The sequence below is a fragment of the Balaenoptera physalus genome (genome assembly GCF_965194825.1).
Source record: "Balaenoptera physalus genome assembly, chromosome: 1".
Lineage (NCBI taxonomy): Eukaryota > Metazoa > Chordata > Mammalia > Artiodactyla > Balaenopteridae > Balaenoptera > Balaenoptera physalus.
Genome location: NC_138882.1, coordinates 177,496,920 through 177,516,541, shown reverse-complemented (window position 1 = coordinate 177,516,541; position 19,622 = coordinate 177,496,920). Strand labels below are relative to the sequence as shown.

At 45.7% G+C, this 19,622-nt stretch overlaps 1 protein-coding gene across 1 annotated transcript in view; it reads right to left on the bottom strand.

Moving 5' to 3' along the window:
• Window positions 1-19,622, bottom strand: part of IFNLR1 (interferon lambda receptor 1) — a 24,723-nt gene extending 5,101 nt beyond the window's left edge. The window contains exons 1-6 of the mRNA XM_082424849.1: window positions 19,473-19,622; window positions 15,579-15,702; window positions 7,516-7,700; window positions 3,021-3,163; window positions 1,344-1,503; window positions 907-1,040 (exon numbers count right to left, since the gene is read on the bottom strand). Of these exons, the coding sequence (XP_082280975.1) occupies window positions 907-1,040; window positions 1,344-1,503; window positions 3,021-3,163; window positions 7,516-7,700; window positions 15,579-15,702; window positions 19,473-19,530 (804 nt within the window). The 5' untranslated portion in view covers window positions 19,531-19,622. The remainder of the gene's footprint in view (window positions 1-906; window positions 1,041-1,343; window positions 1,504-3,020; window positions 3,164-7,515; window positions 7,701-15,578; window positions 15,703-19,472) is intronic.

Genomic DNA, 19,622 nt, shown 5'->3' with positions numbered 1-19,622 from the left:
ACAAGGCTTCAAATGTAAGTAGTGTCTTTGGGAAGTGATCCCAGGAAGTGTCAGCAAGGCATAGCAGCCAAGGGCGGGGTGTTATCAGGCAATTTACCCCGAGGGCAGCTGGAACTTAGCCCTGCTGGGAACACAGGCCTCAGAGCACCGTCGGGTGAGGCATGGAGGGGGTGGTGGCGGTGTGAATTCTCTGGCACATGCAGCTGGTGATGTGCTCGGGCAGAGTGGACGCCAGAGGCCAGAGAAAGCCTCCAGGTTTCAGGTGCCAGCTGCAGGAGGTCGAGCTGGTAACTTACCACATAATGGGAAGGCAGAGGGATAGGGCAAGGTGCAGACCCATCCAACACAGAGGCTGTCCTTCAGTTAGCGGGAATTCCCTGCAGGTCCCATATGCAGGAACGTTGAAACACTCCCGTGTGGCAGGGACGCTCAGACTCCATCCTCAAAGCCCCCACGGACCCGAGTGCCCACGGAGCCTCATCTACCACAGCCTCACTTTCCAGGCCTTCATCTGAACAAGTCTGACCTCTCCAGGCTTCCCCTGTCCCAGCTGGCCCCAGGTTCTAAGCAAGCGAGCTGGCAGACCGGTGGGGAAATTCCAGCGTCTTCCTGGGCAAGACTGACCCTCGGTTAGATTGTGAATGAAGTGCTGGGACCCTTTTAAGATGTCCCCTTTAGATGCCACCCTCCCGCCTCCCCTCTGGGCCTCTCTCCTGAGGCATATTTGCTATTTTAATTTGGTGCCAAAGGAATGAATTACTAATGGTGAAAATTTAGACAGGTAGATAGATGTTTCGCAGTCTGGGCCATCTTGATATTCTAGCTGAGCTACCTCTAAGTCTAGCTCCACTTCCTTGCTCTTCGACAACCCTCCCTCTCTGTCGCACACCCCCAGATTTGCCATACCAGGGCCTGTGGCATCTTTGCCTGATGAAACCAGGGGTTCCCCCTGAAGCTCTTCCAGATCACAGGCCCTGTGGCAACGACCAACAGCAGTGGAAGCAGAAGGGGTAGCAGCACCAGGAGTGCCCAGTTGGATCCTAGGAAGAAAAACATAATAACAACTAGACAAGCAGGGGCTCCTGTCTATCAACGGCATCTGTGCTGTGGGCTTCACATACATTATCCTATTTAATCCTCATCAGAATAAACCCATCCTACAGAGTGTGGAAAGCAAGGTTCAGAGAGGTTATGTAAGCTGCCCGAAGGTACAGTGAGTGGGGTGGAGCTGGGATTTTAATCGAGGTGAGTCTGTCTCTAGACTTGTGCTCTTAACCACCATATTATGAAGATTCTAAGGCCCAGGGGAAAAGTCCCCACCTCTGTACCACTTTTGCACCCACCTGGGGCCTCCAGGAAGAAGCAGGTGGGCTCAGAGAACTCGCTGTATTTAGGGTAGCCAAAGGTGTAGATAGTTCTGGCACTGAGGCAGTGGTGTCCGCTGGTGTCTGGTTGGAGAGAAATCTGGACTGGCTGGCCATGGGGAGTGGCTGGAAATGGGGTCTGTTTGGAGAGAGAAGCAGAGGTGGGTGGACCTGCTGGCGGGCACTGGCTCCATGCAGCCAGGACAGGGCAGGATTGGCAGGACACAGCTGTGACTCCTACACCTTTTCTTGCATTAAGGCTTAAGCATTCAGGGAGCACGTCCCAACACTCTCTGGTTTCTCTTCCACGGAGTTTCGAGGTAGAGATGGTCTGGGTTCAAAAGCAGCCCTGCCACTCAGGGTCACTCCCATGCACACCCCACCAGGGCCCACAGGCCCTCACTTTCAGGGACAGATGCCTCAGGCTTCCTACCCTCAGGGCGTGTCAATCAATTAGGGCGGGGGCGGTGGTCACTCAGCCATTACAGACACAGAAATCTCCAGGGCTGCCTGTCCAACACAGTAGCCACTGGCCACATGTGGCTCTTGAGCACTTGACGTGTGGCTGGTACCAACCGAGATGTGCTCTAAGTGTAAAATACACACCGGCTTTCATGAAAAAAGAACATAAAACATCTCAGTAATTTTTATATTAACTACATGTTGAGAAGAAAACATTCTATTGGATGAAATAAAATCTACTATGAAGATAAAATTCACTTCTTTCTTTTTACTTAATTTAATGTGGAACACTTAAATGACACAATGTGGCCTGCGTTATGTTTCTACTGGACAGTGCTGGTTGAGAATATCTGTGAGGTTCTTGAAGGCGAGGACCACATCGGACGAAGATCTATCAATATATCTCTGGGATCCAGAGTGTGCAGGAGGTTAGGAGTGTGAGCGCTGGTTCAGTAAAAGACAGAATGGACAAGAACGGGAGTCTGTAGACTACATACAGCTCCATCTTTTTTTTTAAATAGAGTTTTCCTGGAACACAGCTATGCCTGTTCATGTACCTATTTACTTATGGCTCCATTTGTGTTACAGATGGAGTTGAATAGATGTGACAGACGATAAGGCCTGCAAAGCCAAAAATATTTACTATCTGGCCAATTACAGAAAAAGTTTGCCAACCCCTGCCATAAATAAATATATACAGACATATGCACATGCATACACAGAAACAAGCCTGACATTGGATATACACCACATAGTTATTTGCGATCATCTCTGTGTACTTTTGGTTTCCTTCCTAGAATTTATCTGTATTTTCTAGTTTTTTTTTTTCTAATGAATCTGGTGGCTTAACAAGTAGGCTAAGTAGGTTCTTGGAGCCTGTCATACTTCAGTCAGATTAAAAAAAAAAAAAAGCTTTCATAATTAAAAAAAAAATTAGGTAGAAAACGGCTGTTTATTACCTGTAATGTGCAGGGGAAGGATGTCCTGAACTTGGCCTCTTAGGGGGAGGAGGGAAGAGGTGGGCCACAGGCCAATCACACTGTGCAGAGTCAAGGGGTGACTGCCAGGAGTGAGGGGTATGCAGGGAAGGCTTCCTGGAGGAGGCTTTCAGGGCTTGGAGGGTGAAGAGCACTGGGGTTTGGTGGGAGAATGAGGAAGGGGACCCAGCCTGGGGGCATGAAAGGGGTTTCTCACCTTATTCCTGGCCCCCTCTTTCCAGAAAGCCACCTCATAGTTCAGATCTGGTTGGGGCATGCAGTGGGGCAGCTCGTACGTGGCACTGACACTCAGGATCTCGTCTGTCCGGGTGAATACCAGGACAGGTGGGGCTGGCTCCACTGGCAGAAACAGAACAGGACCCATCAGGACCTTCTGGGGGCCACAGGGCATCCATCCCCCTGCCTCCAGGCAGGCCTGCTCCTCTCCCAGCCCAGAGACAGTTAACCTTCCTTTCCTCGTGTCATCCCTTCCACTTGGGTGCCCTTCACATGTCACTGGTCTGTCAGCATCCTGCTCATTTGTATTAGTTTTTGTTGCTGCCATAACATATTACCATGAACTTAGTGGCTTAAATCAACACGGATTTATTATCTCTCAGTTCTGTAGGTCAGAGTCTGGGTGGGCTTGATGGGGTCCTCAACTCTGGGTGGAAATCAAGATGTCAGCTGGCCTGGGCTCTTATCTGGAATTTTGGGGGAGAATTCACTTCCATGCTCATTCATGCTGTCAGCAGAATTCAGTTCCTTGTGGTTGTGAGGCTGAGGTTTATTTCTATGCTGTTGTTAGCTGGGACCCTCTCTCAGCTCCTGAAGGCACCTGCATTTTTTTTTTTTTTTTTTTTTTTAATTTTTGGCTGCGCTGCACAGCATGTGGGATCTTAGTTCCCTGACCAGGGATTGAAACCGAACCCCCTGCAGTTGAAGCACAGAGTCTTTATTGGACTGTCAGGGAAGTCCTGGCACCTGCATTTCTAATCACGTTGCCCCTTCATCTTCAAAGCAGAAACACCATGTTGAATCCTTCTCACACTTCAACTCTCTCTGATTTTCCCTTCTTCTGCCTCCAGCTGGAGAAAGTTCTCTGCTTTTAAGGGTTCATGGGATTAGATTGAGCCCATTTGGATAATCCAAGATAATCTCACTACTTTAACACCCATAAATTTAATTAAAATCCCTTTTGCCATGTAATAGTAACATCCAACATATTCAGAAGTTCAGGGATTAGAGCATGAGTATCTTTGGGGGAGTCATTCTGTCTATCATGGTCTTCCCTCTGACTCCTTGAAATTCATGTCCCTCTCCAGTGCAACATACATTCTCCCCATCCCAAGGTACCCCAGGGTCTCATCCCATTACAGCATCAACTCAAGTTCTAAAATCTCATCATCTAAAGTATCTAAATCAGGTTCAGGTGAGACTCTGGGTACAATCCATTCAGTACAGCTCCTGGGACACAATTCCTGTCCATTTGTGGACCAGTGAAAATAAAGTACAAGTCATCTGCTCCCAATATAAGGTGGTGGGATAGGCGCTGGGTAATAGTTATAGACATTTTGGTTCAAACAGGGAGAAATAGGAGGTAAAAAAGAGTCACTGGGCTGAAGCAGTTTTGAAATCCAGCTACACAAACTGTACTAGGTTTTAAGGCTTCGGAACTACTTCTCCTTGGCTTTCAGCTCTGCTCTCTGGGCTCTTGGTTCCACCCTCTGAATCATCCTTTCTTTTCATGAAAGGTAGCAGGTATTTGCAGCTAAGTAGTTTTACCAGTCTGCTTCCTTCCAGTAGAAACTGGGGGACCAGTAGCCTTCTTTCTTTTCCTGTCCTCTCTGCCCCTTTTCGTTCAAGCTGGCAGTGTTTCTGCTGATATAAAATTCTCAAGAATTTTATGGGTCTCCTGTGGATGTCATGAGGACCCACTCCATTAGACAGAAGCCAGTTCCACAAATCTTTTTGAGATAAGCCCTTCTCTATTTTTGGCTTTAGCTGAGCTGGCTGAGGGATGACACTTCAGCTTTCTAGAGGCTCCTTGATTTGACTGAGGGGAACTGAACTGTGTGTCATACCCTTAAATCTCTTCAAAGAGCCTTTTTCTTGACTAAACACTTTGATCTTTCTGAGGTTTTAGTAAATGATTGTACAACCACACACTTTGCTGTTTCTCTACGTCACACTCTTGGCAGCAATTTCTTAATTTTAGTATCTTTTGCCATCTGGATAGGTTAAGAATTTCCCAAATCTTCAAGTCCTGGTTCCTTTTTGTTTAGGCTCTTTCCTCAATTTCTCTCTCTCCTCCTTGCATTTTGCTATGATTATCAAGAATAAACCAGGCCATGCCTTCAACACAACATTATCAAATCTCCTTGATAAATGTCCAGATTCATCATTTACAAGGTCAGCTTTCCACATACCGACAGGACACAATTTTGCTAATCTTTTTGCCAGTATATAAAAGGCATCCTCCTTCCTGAAATTTTCAATAACATGTTCCTCACTTCCTTCTGTGAGGCAGTGCTTTTAGTATCCATACTTCTGCTAACAGTCTGTTCACGATGATTTAAGAATTCTTGAAGGAGACTTAGATTTTCTCTATGACGCTCCTCGCTTCCTTCCGAGCTCTCACTGGCAGAATTTTTTTTTTTTTTTTCTGGCAGAATCTTTAATGTCCATTTCTACTGACAGTCTGTTCGAGGTCATCTAGATTTGACTGATGGTTTGAAGATGGTGGGGGCAGTGACTTGGAATAAAGCGATGAGAGAAAATTAATACACCGTTTTCAAGGTCCAGCTGAAATGCCACTTTTTCCATGCAGCCCTCCCTGAGTACCAGCCAGCAGGAGCTCTGGCCACACTGGTCATCCCTGTCCTGTGTTTGTGCTCAGGGAAAATGTGTGGCTTCCACAAGGTGCCACTACTTATGTGTTCAGGAAATATCCACTGGACACTGATATGTATTAAGCCCTGGGCAGGGAGCTGAGAGGAATGGGGAGATGAGGCCTCCATAAATCTTGACCTCAAAGAGTTGGAGGAAATTAGGGGGAAATGAAATACGTAAACTACCAAAACTCAAGAGAGAAAGTGACCAGGGTCACAGCTGAGGGCAGAAAAAGGCAGGAAGGGTCACTCAAGCTTCAGGTGTGCTGCAGGAGAATCAGAAGAACTTCAGGGAGGAGGAGGCAAAAAAAAAAAAGTAACCTCCTTTTTGCATCTTTCCCTCTATTGTTCTAATTCTTATTCCTATTCATCCAGCGTCTGCAGTGGTTCATCCATCATTCTTCTAGCCAGACAGCCTTTCTGCCTGCCTTCCCATCTTTCTTTTCCTTTCTATCCATCCTTCCCAACTATGCTTCTTTTCCTTCCCATCCACGCATCCTTCTCAACCATCCTTCCTTCTTCCTAAGCATCCTGTCTTCCTTTCTTTCCAATTGACATTTCTTCCTTCCTATCCATCCTGTCTTCCTATTCATTTATACTTTCTTCCTTCCTTGTATCCAGCCAATCAGCCTACTTTTCTACTCCTCCATCCTTCCTATCCATCCATTCTTTTCTTTCCATACATCTTTCCTTCCTGTTTTTCCTTTCTCCTTTGCCTCTCCTTCCCTTTTACCCTTCCTTCCCTTCCCAGGCAGCCAGCCTTCCTTCTGTACTCTCTACCCACTGATCCATCTGTCTGCCTTTCGTTCCTATCCTCCACTTCACCATCCATACTAGCTCCTTCATAGTAAGCATTTACCCATCCATCTAGCCTCCTCCTTCCCACTCATCCATCACTTCTTCCCCATCCTCTCCACACTTCCTTTCTTCTTACCATGCATCCTTTTCGTCCTTTCGTCCAACCAACCAGTCAGCTTCCTCCCATCCAAATCATCTCTTCTTCCTTCTCTGCCATTCTTTCCTGCCATCCTTCATTAAATCCCTTCTTCATCCCCCTTCAAGCCCTATTTTGTCCTCAAACATTTCTAGAAGCCTGGGTGGTAAGTTACAGATCTCGGCTCCATAAGGCTATCGCCTGAGTATTTATCCTCTCCTCCTTACTCTTGACCTGATCAAGCACCTTGTCCAAGATCAGAAAGAGCCATTTCACATCCCATGTCCATCACTTACTAGCTGGCAAGTTCCTTAACTTCTGTGAGTCTTGCTTTATTTATTTTTTAAAAATAGGGTGATGAAAATGAACCCCACAGGTCTGTTATGAGGATTAGAAATAAAATACATTGGGGAAAAAAAGCACTCCCCTCACTCAATGTTAACACTGGTGATTTATGAAGGCTGTAAGCATGGGGAATGTTTTCCTCTCTATTTTTATCTCCTTCCCCCCCACCCCCAATTTCTACCGTGTACAGAAATTACTATTGCAGCCAGAATTTTTAAAAATTGTTTCTTAAAGAGAGAGATTGAACATTAAAAAAGTAGGAATAAATATATAAAGTGCCTTGTGTGGTTCATGACCAAGGTTGTGCTCAAAAGAAGATCATGAACCTCATTAGGAGGAGGTACAAACTGAACGGCTGGGGCTGGTGAACTCCCCTAACACCCTGCCATGAAGTCAGGCTACTTGGCCGTGGGCCAGGGCCCAGGTGGGTGGCCCCAAAGAGCTGCCCACTGCTTTGGGGAAGTGGGAGACAGATGGCTAGGATAGCAGCGCCTCTGAGCCAAGCTCCTCAGCAGACAGCCTCCCACAGGTCCCTCACTTACCTTCAAAAAAGTAATCCATGGACTTGGACTCCACCCAGGGCGACCTGGCTCTGGGAGAAACCGCTTGCACACGCCCCTTGAACTTGTTGCACAGGTCTTGTTTCTCCAGGCACATCAGAGAACACACTAGATCTTTGGTTCTTGCACACTTTTTTACTCTCCGCCACTTTGTGGGGGTTGCAGAGCTGGGGGAGGAGACAGGAGAGTGTGGGTCATGGATTCAGCCTCTTGGGGGTGAGGAAACTTAGAGAACACGTGATCACTCGTCCCTCCATCCCACCTGATCGTCCATCCATCCATCTGTCCAGCCAGCCAGCCATCGGCTGAGACAGAATGAGAACGGTCCAGTTAAGAGCTCGGGCTCTGGAATGATAGACAAGGGTGGGAACCCTGGCTCTGCCCCACACTAGCTCTGGGACCTTAATGCAGGTCACTGCCCCTAAGCCTCAGTCTCCTCATCTGTCATGGCTCCCCCACAGGGTCGTCGTGCTAGTAACCATTTTCCACGCGTTTATTCATTCAGGCATTTATGGACCCCCTGCTGTGTACCAGGCACGGTGCCAGGTGCTATGTGGATGTCAGAGGGGAACACACAGGTCCATGACTACAACCTCCTGAGAACACTGAGGTCCAAAGGAGGGACCTGCTTGCTGGGAATTATTCTTGGGGAATCAGCAATTCATGACAGACAGGTCCTGCCCTCGGAAACTTACACTCTGGAGGGAGGGGATGGGAGATCATCACCACATCAACAAGATAAATCCAGGAGCTGGTAAATGCAGTGATCATAGGGTAGTGCGGGGGTGACTGCTCTCTGAAGGCGGCTCAGGAAAGGCCAGGAAGATAGTGCTGAAGCTGAGGCCGGGATGCTGAGAAGGGAGCCAAGAGAAGGCCTGGGGGAAGGAAACGCAAAAGCAAAAGCCTTGCGATGGGAAGGGACTTGATCTGTCCAGAAAAAAACAAGGCCAGGGTGGCCAAAGCCCAGTGGACAAGGCCGGGAGAGGGTGGACAAACTGGACGTGAGGGTGGAGGGGGGTGGGCAGAGCAGGCAGGGTCTTGCCATCTTGGCAAGGGGTTCAGATTTTCTTCCAAGTGTCATAGGAAGCTATCAGAAGGTTCTGAAGAGAGGAACTGAGGTCATCTAATTTATGTTTTTAAAATATCACTCTGATAAACCAGCTAGGAGACTGCAGCAGTGGTCCAAGAGAGAATGGTGGGTGAGATGGCAAGAAAAGGTTGGATGTAGGATGCATTTTGGAGGTAAAGCTGATGAGACTTGCTCATGGATTGGATGTGGAATGTGAGGGAAAGGAGAAATGAGGACTCTTCCTGGGTTTGGAGACTGAGCAACAGGTGACCAGAAAAGGCTGAGATACAGGTAGGCAAAGAGAACAGATCTGGGGGAAGAATTCCCCTGTTTTGTGCTTTGGTGAAGTTATACTAGGTAAACATCAACGAAAAAAGGAACTGGTACAGGCATATTAATACGAGACAAAATAGAAACTTCAAAGTCCAAAGCGTTAGTAAAGGTGAAAAGAACCACTACACAGTAGTGAATGATTCCACTTACCAGGAAGATATAAAAATTCTAACTTATATGTGCCTATTAAATAGCTTCAAACTATATTCAGCAAAAATAGATAAAACTACAGGAAGAAAAAGAAAATCCACTATTACAATGAGAAATTTTTAATATATCTCACTCAGTAATCAACAATTGAATAAAGAAAAATTATTAGTACATATGTTAAAAAAATGAACAACATAATTATCAAAGTTCGTCTAATGAATGTATACAGAACAAACAAGAAACTGGTTGAGCCACATACGAACCCTAAACAAAATATTATCAAAAATATTAACAAAAATAAAGCAACTCTCAAATTTCAAAGAATAGGTATCTCTCAAACTATTTCCTCTGACTGCAAATAATCCAGTTAAAAATCATTAAAAAAAGAGAACTAAAGAAAGTTTGAATATTTTAAAATGTTTTAAAATGACTCATGGATCAAATATTTGCAAATGATGCAACCAACAAGGGATTAATTTCCAAAATATACAAACAGCTTATACAACTCAATCAAAAAGACAAACGACACAATCAAAAATGGGCAGAAGACCAAAATAGACATTTCTCCAAAGAAGACATACAGATGGTCAACAGGCACATGAAAAGATGCTCAACATCTCTAATTATCGAGAGATGCAAATCAAAACTACAACAAGGTATCATCTCACACCAGTCAGAATGGCCATCATCAAAAAGTCTACAAATAATAAATGCTGGAGAGGGTGTGGAGAAAACGGGACCCTCCTACCCTGTTGGTAGGAATGTAAATTGGTGCAGCCACTATGGAGAACAGTATGGAGGTTCCTTAAAAAACTAAAAATAGAGTTCCATATGATCCAGTAATCCCACTCCTGGGCATATATATGAAAAAGACCAAAACTCTAATTTGAAAAGATACAGGCACCCCAGTGTTCATAGCAGCACTACTGACAATAGCCAAGACATGGAAGCAACCTAAATGTCCATCAACAGATGAATGGATAAAGAAGATGTGGTATGTATGTATGTATGTATGTGTGTGTATATACGGGAATACTACTCAGCCATAAAAAAGAATGAAATAATGCCATCTGGGGCTTCCCTGGTGGTGCAGTGGTTGAGAATCTGCCTGCCAATGCAGGGGACACGGGTTCGAGCCCTGGTCTGGGAAGATCCCACATGCCGCGGAGCAATTGGGCCCGTGAGCCACAACTACTGAGCCTGCGCGTCTGGAGCCTGTGCTCCTCAACAAGAGAGGCCGCGACAGTGATAGGCCCGCGCACCGCGATGAAGAGTGGCCCCCGCTCGCCGCAACTAGAGAAAGCCCTCGCACAGAAATGAAGACCCAACACAGCCAAAAATAAATAAATAAATAAATTAATTTAAAAAAAAATGCCATCTGCAGCAACATGGATGGACCTAGAGATTATCATTTTAAGTGAATTAAGTCAGACAAAGACAAATATCATATGATATCATTTATATGTGGAATCTTAAAAAAATGATACAAACTTATTTACAAAACAGAAATAGACTCACAGGCACAGAAAATAAATTTATGGTTACCAAAGGGGAAAGGGGACTGGGGAGGGATAAATTAGGAGTTTGGGATTAATATATACACACTACCATATATAAAATAGATAAACAGTAAGGTCCTACTGTATAGCATAGGGAACTATTTTCAATATCTTGTAATAACCTATAATGGAAAACAATCTGAAAAAGAATATATATATGTATAACTGAACCACTGTGCTGTACACTTGAAACTAACACATCATTGTAAATCAACTATACTTCAAACAAAAAGACAGGAGACTCAAAAATCACACACTGGAAAATAAAATAAAATGACTCATGGATCAAAGAAAGAATTATGATGGAAGTTAGTAGATCTCTAAAATTGAATGATCAAAAATATAATACAAATAAAAATTTATGAGATGTAGTTAAGCATATAGCTTTAAATATTTATAACAGAAAATAAGGAAGGATAGAAATTAATAAGCTAAGTGATCAACTGAATGAGTCAGAAAACACATGCTAAAAACATATCCATGAACAGATTGAAACTGTAAACTACTACTTCAAAATGGATTATAAAAGACATTTTTAAATGATATAAGACATGGAAGAACAACACAAAACAGAATCAGAGAAACTCAGAAAGGAGATAGCAGAACACAGGAGTCAGATAAGAAACAAAAACAAACACATTTCATAAACAAAGAATAAATTAGAAGAACTATAAGAGCAAATTAATACAGCAGATAATGCCTTAAAAGAAACAGAAAATGAAAAGAGAAAAAGTTTCAAAAAATAAAAGAGAACTGAAATGTAAATGCTAAAGTTTGAAAACTCCTAGAAGAAAGCACAGAAGAGGATCTTCGTGACCTTGAGTCAAGCAAACATTTCTTAGGACACCGAGAGAAAAGAAACCTGATGTGTTAGTCTGCCAGGGCTGTGGTGACAGAATGCCAGGCTTGGGGGCTTACACCACAGAAATTTCTCTCTCACAGTTGTGGAGGCTGGAAGTCCAAGATCAAGGTGTCTGCAGGTTTGCTCTCTCCTGAGGCCTCTCTCAGGAGATGGTCACCTTCTCTCTGTGTCCTCACCTGGCCTTTTCTCTGTGTGTGAGCAGCCCTGCTGTCCCTCTTCTCATAAAGGCACTAGTTCTATTGGATTAGGGCCTCACCCTTAGGACCACATTTAATCTTAATTACCTCTTTAAAGGCCCCATCTCCAAATACAGTCACTTGGGTGTTAGGGCTTTAACATATGAGTGACTAAGGGGGGGAACACAATTCAGTCCATAACAGGGAATTATGAATTAAGCTGCTATGAAAGTTCATGTACAAGTCTTTGTATGGACATATGTGTTCATGTCTCTTGGATAAAGATCTAGGAGTAGAATCTGGGAAACTCGGTAACTGAATGTGTAACTTTACAAGAAACCATCAAGCTGTTTTCCAAAGCGATTGTACCATTGTAGTTCCCGTCAACAATATATAGTCAGTGTCCATAGGGGATTGGTTCTAGGCCCCCCCGGAGATACAGAAACCTGTGGATGTTAAGGTCCCTTATATAAAATGGTCTCGTATGTGCATATAATGTATGCATATCCTCCCATGTACTTTAAATCATCTCTAGATTACTTATGATACTTAATACAATGTAAATGCTATGTAAATAGTTGTAAATACAATGCAAATGCTATGTAAATAGCTGCTAGTGTGTGGCAAATTCAAGTTTAGCTTTTGGCACTTCACAGATTTCTTTTTCTTTCTGGATTAAAAAAAAAATTTTTTTTGATCCATGGTTGGTTGAATCTGTGGCTGCAAAACCCCAGAATATGGAGGGCCATCTCCATGAGAGTTACTCCCCATGTTTGTCTATGCTTAGTATCATCAGACCTTTTAACTTTAACCATTCTAGTGAGTGTGAAGTAGTATTTCCTTGTAGCTTTAATTTGCACTTCCCTAATGACTAATGATGTTGAACATCTTTTCATGTGCTTATTGGCCATTTATATATCTTCTTTTGTGAAGTGACTATTCAAATATTTGGGGGGTGATTTGTCTTCTTATTTTTGAGATGTAGGAGTTCTTTATTTTGGATATAAGTTCTTTGTCAGTGTATATACTATGAATATATTTTTCTCAGTGGCTGGCTTTTTCATTTTCTTTGGGCTTTTTTTTTTTCTTTTAAAGAACAAAATTTTAAATTTGGTGAAATCCAGTTTATCAGTATTATTGACTAAATTGTTTACACACATCTCCCACCCAATTCATATGTTGAAGCCCTAACACCCATGTGACTGTATTTGGAGATGGGGCCTTTAAAGAGGTAATTAAGATTAAATGTGGTCTTAAGGGTGAGGCCCTTATCCAATAGGATTAGTGCCTTTATGAAAAGAGGAAGGGACACCAGGGCTGTTCTCACACAGAGAAAAGGCCAGGTGAGGACACAGAAGGTGACCATCTCCTGAGAGAGGCCTCAGGAGAGAGCAAACCTGCAGACACCTTGATCTTAGACTTCCAGCCTTCAGAACTGTGAGAGAAAAACTTCTCTTGTTTAAGCCCCCAGTCTATGATATTTTGTTATGGCAGCCCTAGTAAATGAACACAGATTTTGGTACCATAAGTGAGGTGCTAATGTAACCAATATCTAAAATTGTGTTAGTAGCTTTGCATCTGGGTAACAGAGGCTGAAAGAGTTTTGAGGTTCATGTGAGAAAAAGCCTACATTGCCTTGAAAAGACTGTTGGTCAGAATATAGATGTTAAAGGTGATTCTGGGGTGATCCCAGATGGAAAGGAGGAATGTCTTATTGGAAACTGGAAGAAAATTGATCCTTGTTATAAAGTGGCAAAGAACTTGACCGAATTACGTCCTAGTGTTTTATGGAAAATCAGAAGTGGAAAGTGATGAACTTGGATACTTAGTTGAGGAGATTTCTAAGCAAAGTGTTGAAGATGTGACCTGGTTTCTCCTTACTGCTTATAGTAAAATTAGAGAGGAGAGAGAGAGATAGAAGGAATTGTTAAGCAAAAAGGAACCAGAAATTGAAGATTTGGAAAATTCTCAGCCTATGCATATTGCAAAAAATGAGAAAGTGTGTTCTGGAGAGAACACCAAGGTTGCGCTGGAAAATCATTTGATAAGGAGATCATGGGTGCGACTCACGGATTTAATCAGCCACCTCAGCAGAAGCCAGGAATAGAGATGGGATTATTACATGTATCACCCTAATTCTGTTCACTGAAAAGATCTCAAAGCAATAGTTCAGTAGTGATCAGACAGCTACACAGACTGTGTTCTTTAAAACCATTTCTCACCAAATGGAGACATGGCTGATTTCAGGTTTTAGGACAGGAATTGTGCAAATGAGTCTGGAACATCTTTTCGCAACAGACAGCAATAAAGATATCATGACTTACTAGGGTCAAATTCAAAGGACTCAGGAGCCAACCTGAAGAGACATTCACGGGCTAAAGATGAGACAATTCAAGCTTCAATGAGTAGAATAAATTGCAACCATCACATATGTTGAATTGAAACCATCACATACGTTTAACTACTTGAGTTCGTAATGATAATAAAAAAACAAGTCAATCACCTTTGGGACATGATAGGGAACCAGTTCGTTATCTTGAAAACTGGTAAATTAAAGGAAAAAAATTCAAGCATTTATTCTGTCTTGCCTACATGAATAGTACCACTGAATATCAAACACTACATGAGAGGAAGCATCTCTTTATAAAATTAATTCCAGCTAATAAATGAAAAAATACCATTAGAATATCATGGTTTTGGAATCCTCGCAGGTGTTTCAAAAGTGTAAAAGGAAAGGAAAATATCATAAAGGTCCAGAGGTTAGGCTTTCAATTCTTTCATCAATTTATCCCACCTCCGCTATGCCCAGCTGTGTGGCTTTGAGCAAAATACACTCTCAGTGCTTCAGTTACCTCCACTGTAGAGCAGAGTCACTGAATCCTTCCTCCTAGGGCGGTGTGAGATTAAATACGTTTCATGTATGGACACAGTGCAGACACAGAGCAAACACACAGGCCATGTTAGGTATTGGTATTTTCTGCCTCCTGATACAGTTCTATACCATTCTTTCTTTTGAAAGCTCTCTCACAGTCTGTCCTTTCCCAAGCCAGGCCCCCATCACTCACATCTGGATGCTACAGATGGAGGGACTGTAATAGAACAGGAAGAGCACGAGCTTTGGGGTCAGACAGACTTGGGTTTTTCTTCTGGTTCCATCACTGGCTTCCTTGGGCAGGTCACAGCACCTCTGAGTTGCTTCCTCACCTCTAGAACAGGGGAAATGCAGGGCCTGCCTGGTGATACTGGGAGGAAGAAGGGAAATGCTCATGCAAGGCTCCTAGCACTCAGCCTGGCACAGGGTGGGTCCTGAGTACGTGGTAGTTCCTGCTTCCTCCTTCTCACCAATTCTAGATTAATCCTCCTGAGTATCTGCTTTCATTAGCTTACTCTCTTACGAAAGAACTTCAGATGATTTCCATCTATATGCAAAGATGGCAAATCTGCTTTCATTTGCAAATTCCTCTGCATCAGCAGTGGCTGCCTGGGCTGCCAAGTTCAGAAGGATTCCAAGGCTCCGTGCAGGCTCCGTGGGGAAAAGGGTAATCATCTAGTGATGCCTAACACACCTCTGCAAGAGATACACCTGCCTCCCTTATCTGCTGGAATGCCAAGCACCTCATCGAGGCCCTAAAGAATTCCCTCACTGGGCCCTCACAGCTCCATCCAAGCCCTGCTCTGACTTTTCTCAAAGACCTGCCCCCACTCCCGGCAGGTCTTTCACCTGGGCGCTGTTCTCCATTCAGCATGATCCCTACCTCCAGAGCTTTATCAAACGCCCTCTTCCAATACCTGCTGCAGGCCGTCACCCGTGGACACAGAGAACCAAGCCCCTCCAGCCCCTGCCCACCTCCTCGGTCTCCCCCTACCACCCCACCAGCCCGGAGGCGCCCCTCCACCTTTGATAGGCCACAAAATAGGTCATGTTCTGGGGATTGCCAGGTCCTGGGAGCCACGTCAGGTACACACTGAAGTTCCAGGAGAGCAGCGTCACGTTCTGGGGAGGGGCCAGATGGGGCCTCCCTGTGGGGGAGAAAGAGGTCATGAAGTCTGGAGCCATTCCGAGCAGCGCGGCGGGCAGTCGGGTGCTCAGCGAGTTTAAGAACCAGGAGTTATCTGGGGTGGCTGAAGCACAGGGGCCGTGATGTCGGCTGGGAAGCTGGGGTGTGGGATTCCAGTCACAGCCATGCCACCAACTGGCTGTACTGCAGCTCCTTCCCCTCCTTAGACCTCAGCGGCCCATCTGTGACATGATGGGAAGCCCACCCTGGCACCTGAGGGTTCCGGCAAAACAGTGCAGCACAGGACCATCTAATAGATTCCTGGACTCCAGGAGGGAACGGCCCTGAGGGTCTCAAGGGGCAGAGGCTCTGTCTTGTTCTCAGCCATGTCCCCAGAGCCTGCCTGCAATGGTCCCTGGCACATAGTAGGTGCACAGTAAAAATCTGTTGAGTGAATGAATGAATACTGTGATGACTTGGATTATTCCTAAGGTCTCCTAACTGGTCTCCCTGCTTCCAACCTTGTGTCCACAATCCATTTTCCATATAGCAGCAAGGGTTAAAATGAAAGTCACATCATGTCACTCTTTTGCTTTAAACCTCCAGTGGCTTCTGTTTCATTCAAGGTAAAATCCAAAGTCTTTACAATCACCCACAAGACCCTACTCTATCCAACCCATGACTCCCCTTGCTGGCTCCTCTCCAGCCATGCTGGCCCTTTCCTGTTCCTAGAGTATGCCGGGAACACTCTCACCTCTAGGCCTTTTCACGAGCTGTTCCCTCCGCCTAGACTGTTCTCCCCCTGGATATCCATCTGGCTCACTCCTCTGCTTCCTTCACATCTTTGCTCAGATGTCATTGTCCCAGTGCTTCTTTCCCTGACCACCTCTAACTGGCCCCTACCTCCCTCCTTGGCACCTCCTCCTTCTCACTGCTAACCCTCATCTTCTGAAATATGCATCTGATTACACAGCTGCCCAGCTTCTGCCCTTCCCTTGTCCTCAGAATAAAGTCTATGCTCCTTATCAGGATATGTGAAGCCCTGCCCAGCTTGGCCTGGCTGGGCCATCTCGTTGACCTCTTCCTGACAGCTCACCGACACACCTCACCAGCCTGCTCACCTACATACGTCACCAGGCTGCAGCCAATCTTCCTTCTCGCCCTTCTCAAACCACCTCATTCTTCTGTGTGTCTTTGAACCCAGGTGTCTTTGACAGCGTGGTATTCACCATCTAATCTTTCAAAGACTTGATTCAAACGTCACTTCCTGACATCTTTCAGAGGAGTCTTCCTGACATCTTTCAGAGGAGTCTTCCTGACATCTTTCAGAGGAGTCTTCCTGACATCTTTCGGAAGCGGTGGTGATGCTGCTGATAATAACAGCAGCTAATGTGTGTTGTGCCCTAACTATGCGCCAGGCGCTATGCAAAGCACGTTACCTGCATTTTCTCCTGCAATCCGCCCCACATCCCTAGGAGGTAGGTACTAATTATGATCATCACATTACAGATGAGGAAACTGAGGCCCTCTCAGCTAATAAGTTGTAGAAACAGAATTCAAATCCAGGCCTAGCCAACCCCGAAGTCTGAGGTTTTTTTGTTTTTCTTTTTAACATCTTTATTGGAGTATAATTGCTCTACAATGGTGTGTTAGTTTCTGCTTTATAACAAAGTGAATCAGCTATACATATACATATATCCCCATATCTCCTCCCTCTTGCGTCTCCCTCCCTCCCACCCTCCCTATCCCACCCCGCTAGGTGGTCACAAAGCACCGAGCTGATCTCCCTGTGCCATGCGGCTGCTTCCCACTAGCTATCTATTTTACATTTGGTAGTGTATATATGTCCATGCCACTCTCTCACTTCGTCCCAGCTTACCCTTCCCCCTCCCCGTGTCCTCAAGTCCATTCTCTACGTCTGCAAAGTCTGAGTTCTTGATCACACTTCCTCCCCTAGGTTCCCATGGGGCCTGTTCAGCCTTATTCTTCCAACATCTATGGCTCATTATTGGTCAAAGACACCTATTGATCACTGCGTGCCAGAGGTTTCAGAGAGGACTACAGCTCCTCTCCTGCCCTTTAGGAGCTCATGGTCCCGTGGAGAATGCAGTGCCTTGAAGTGTCGCGTGGGCCATGAGGGAAATCCACACAGGTTATAGAGCGGCATCAGGGACGGAGGGCCCTTTCTGCTGATGGCTCTCGGCTCGGCTCCACACCCCTGGCCTTTTAGACCAGCCCATCCTGTGTCCTCTAGCTGGGACTGCATCACCAGGATGCAGATGCCGACAGCCCTCCCAGCTTCTGGACGTCCTAGCAGGTGGCTGGCACGAGGCCAAAGTCTGTCTACAATCGTCTTATTTGAGGACGGGCCTCAATGCTGAGCTTGGCCACAGTGGAGAAACAGCAGCTAGAGTAGTTGCCTCCTAATGAGCCTTCGAAGGGTGCCAGGCGCCGGCGTGAAACTTTATACACAAAACCTCATTCAATCCTCAGGACAAACCACCCTGTGGGGTAGGTGTCATTCCCTTCCACGGAAGGCACTAGGCTCGGGTACAGATGGTGAATAATTTGCCTGAGGCTACACAGCCAGTATGTGTGCGAGCCAGGATTAGAACCTGGATCCCGCTGCGCTTCACCCTAAACCTTCACACCACAGTTTGTGTTGTGTACACTAAATATTCCTCGGGTGTAAGGATAGCTAGGTCTAGACAGCAAAACTATTGAGTTTGATGGTGAAAAAGGGGTACAGAGGACCCCCTCCTCTCCTCCCCGCATAGGTACACTGTCCCTCATCAGCTGCAGTAACACTGCTGCGAAGGTTCCAGGGGCTGGGGCATCCCTGAGCTGACCTGGGTGGGTGGACCGCCCTATACCAGCTGCTCGTCCCATGGCCAAAGCTGGCCATGCTCACTTCAGCTTGTCTTCTCTGTTCTGTGTGTCTCACCAATGCCTTCCTTCTTGGCTAATTCCCCTTAATTGCTCTGAGCCTCAGTTTCCCCCTCTGAAACGGGAGGAAATAATACCTATCTTCTAGGACAGTTGGGTTGTGATGCTAAACTAGAATAATGTGGTGCCCAAGAAGTTGCTCAAACAAATGCTGGCTTTTAACTTTAGTATTAGATGATGTCCAAGGGCCCTTCTAGCTCTTAAATTATTAGTCTAAGACTAGGGACATATCCTGGGGACATTTTGGTGTTCTTCTCCCTGGATTGGTTGGGGTTTGGTGGTTGGTTCCTATCCCAAGGTATTTTGAACCCTGTCACCTTATTTACCAGTGAGAGCTCAGAAAAAAAGGTGGCTTGTTAGAATGACAGCACAGCATGGGCTAAGCTGGCACTCCTTCCCCTCAGGCCTGGGTGGAACTTCTGACACCCCGAGTCGGGAGGAAGGGGAGGGCAGGGCACTTCTGCTTGCTTTCCCCTACTAGTCAGGGTCTGTGATATTAATGCAGCGGATAGGGCTTTTAGGAAACCTTAAAAAGCACTTTATAAACAAAGGCAGCTGACTTTTGAACGGCCACTATCTTTTTTCCTGTTCGTTTGAAGCTGAACTGGCATTCGGAAGCTGGATCAGTTCCTTCCCGGAAAGGAATTTCAAAGACCCGGGTCTGTTTAGTCCTCAGAAAAAGAAAACTGGTGGTGGGTGGGCTCTGCTAATTCGCACGGGTTGCAGCACACAGACTGATGCCCAAGGCACTCCCTCCCCGGAGCTCTGGGTCGGAAGGTGGGTGCGGACCGGACCGGATGGAGCACCCCGCGGCCCCGCGCCCACCCCGCGGCCCCGCGCCCTTACCTGGAGCGGACTGCAGCAGGCACAGGAGCAAAGGGGCCCACCGCCGGGCCCCGGTCATACCGGTCCTCCTGTGGCCCAGGGTGGGACCAGGTCCCTCCTCCAGGCCCACCCAAGGCAGGTGACGCGACTGGCAGCCAATGGGAGGCCGGG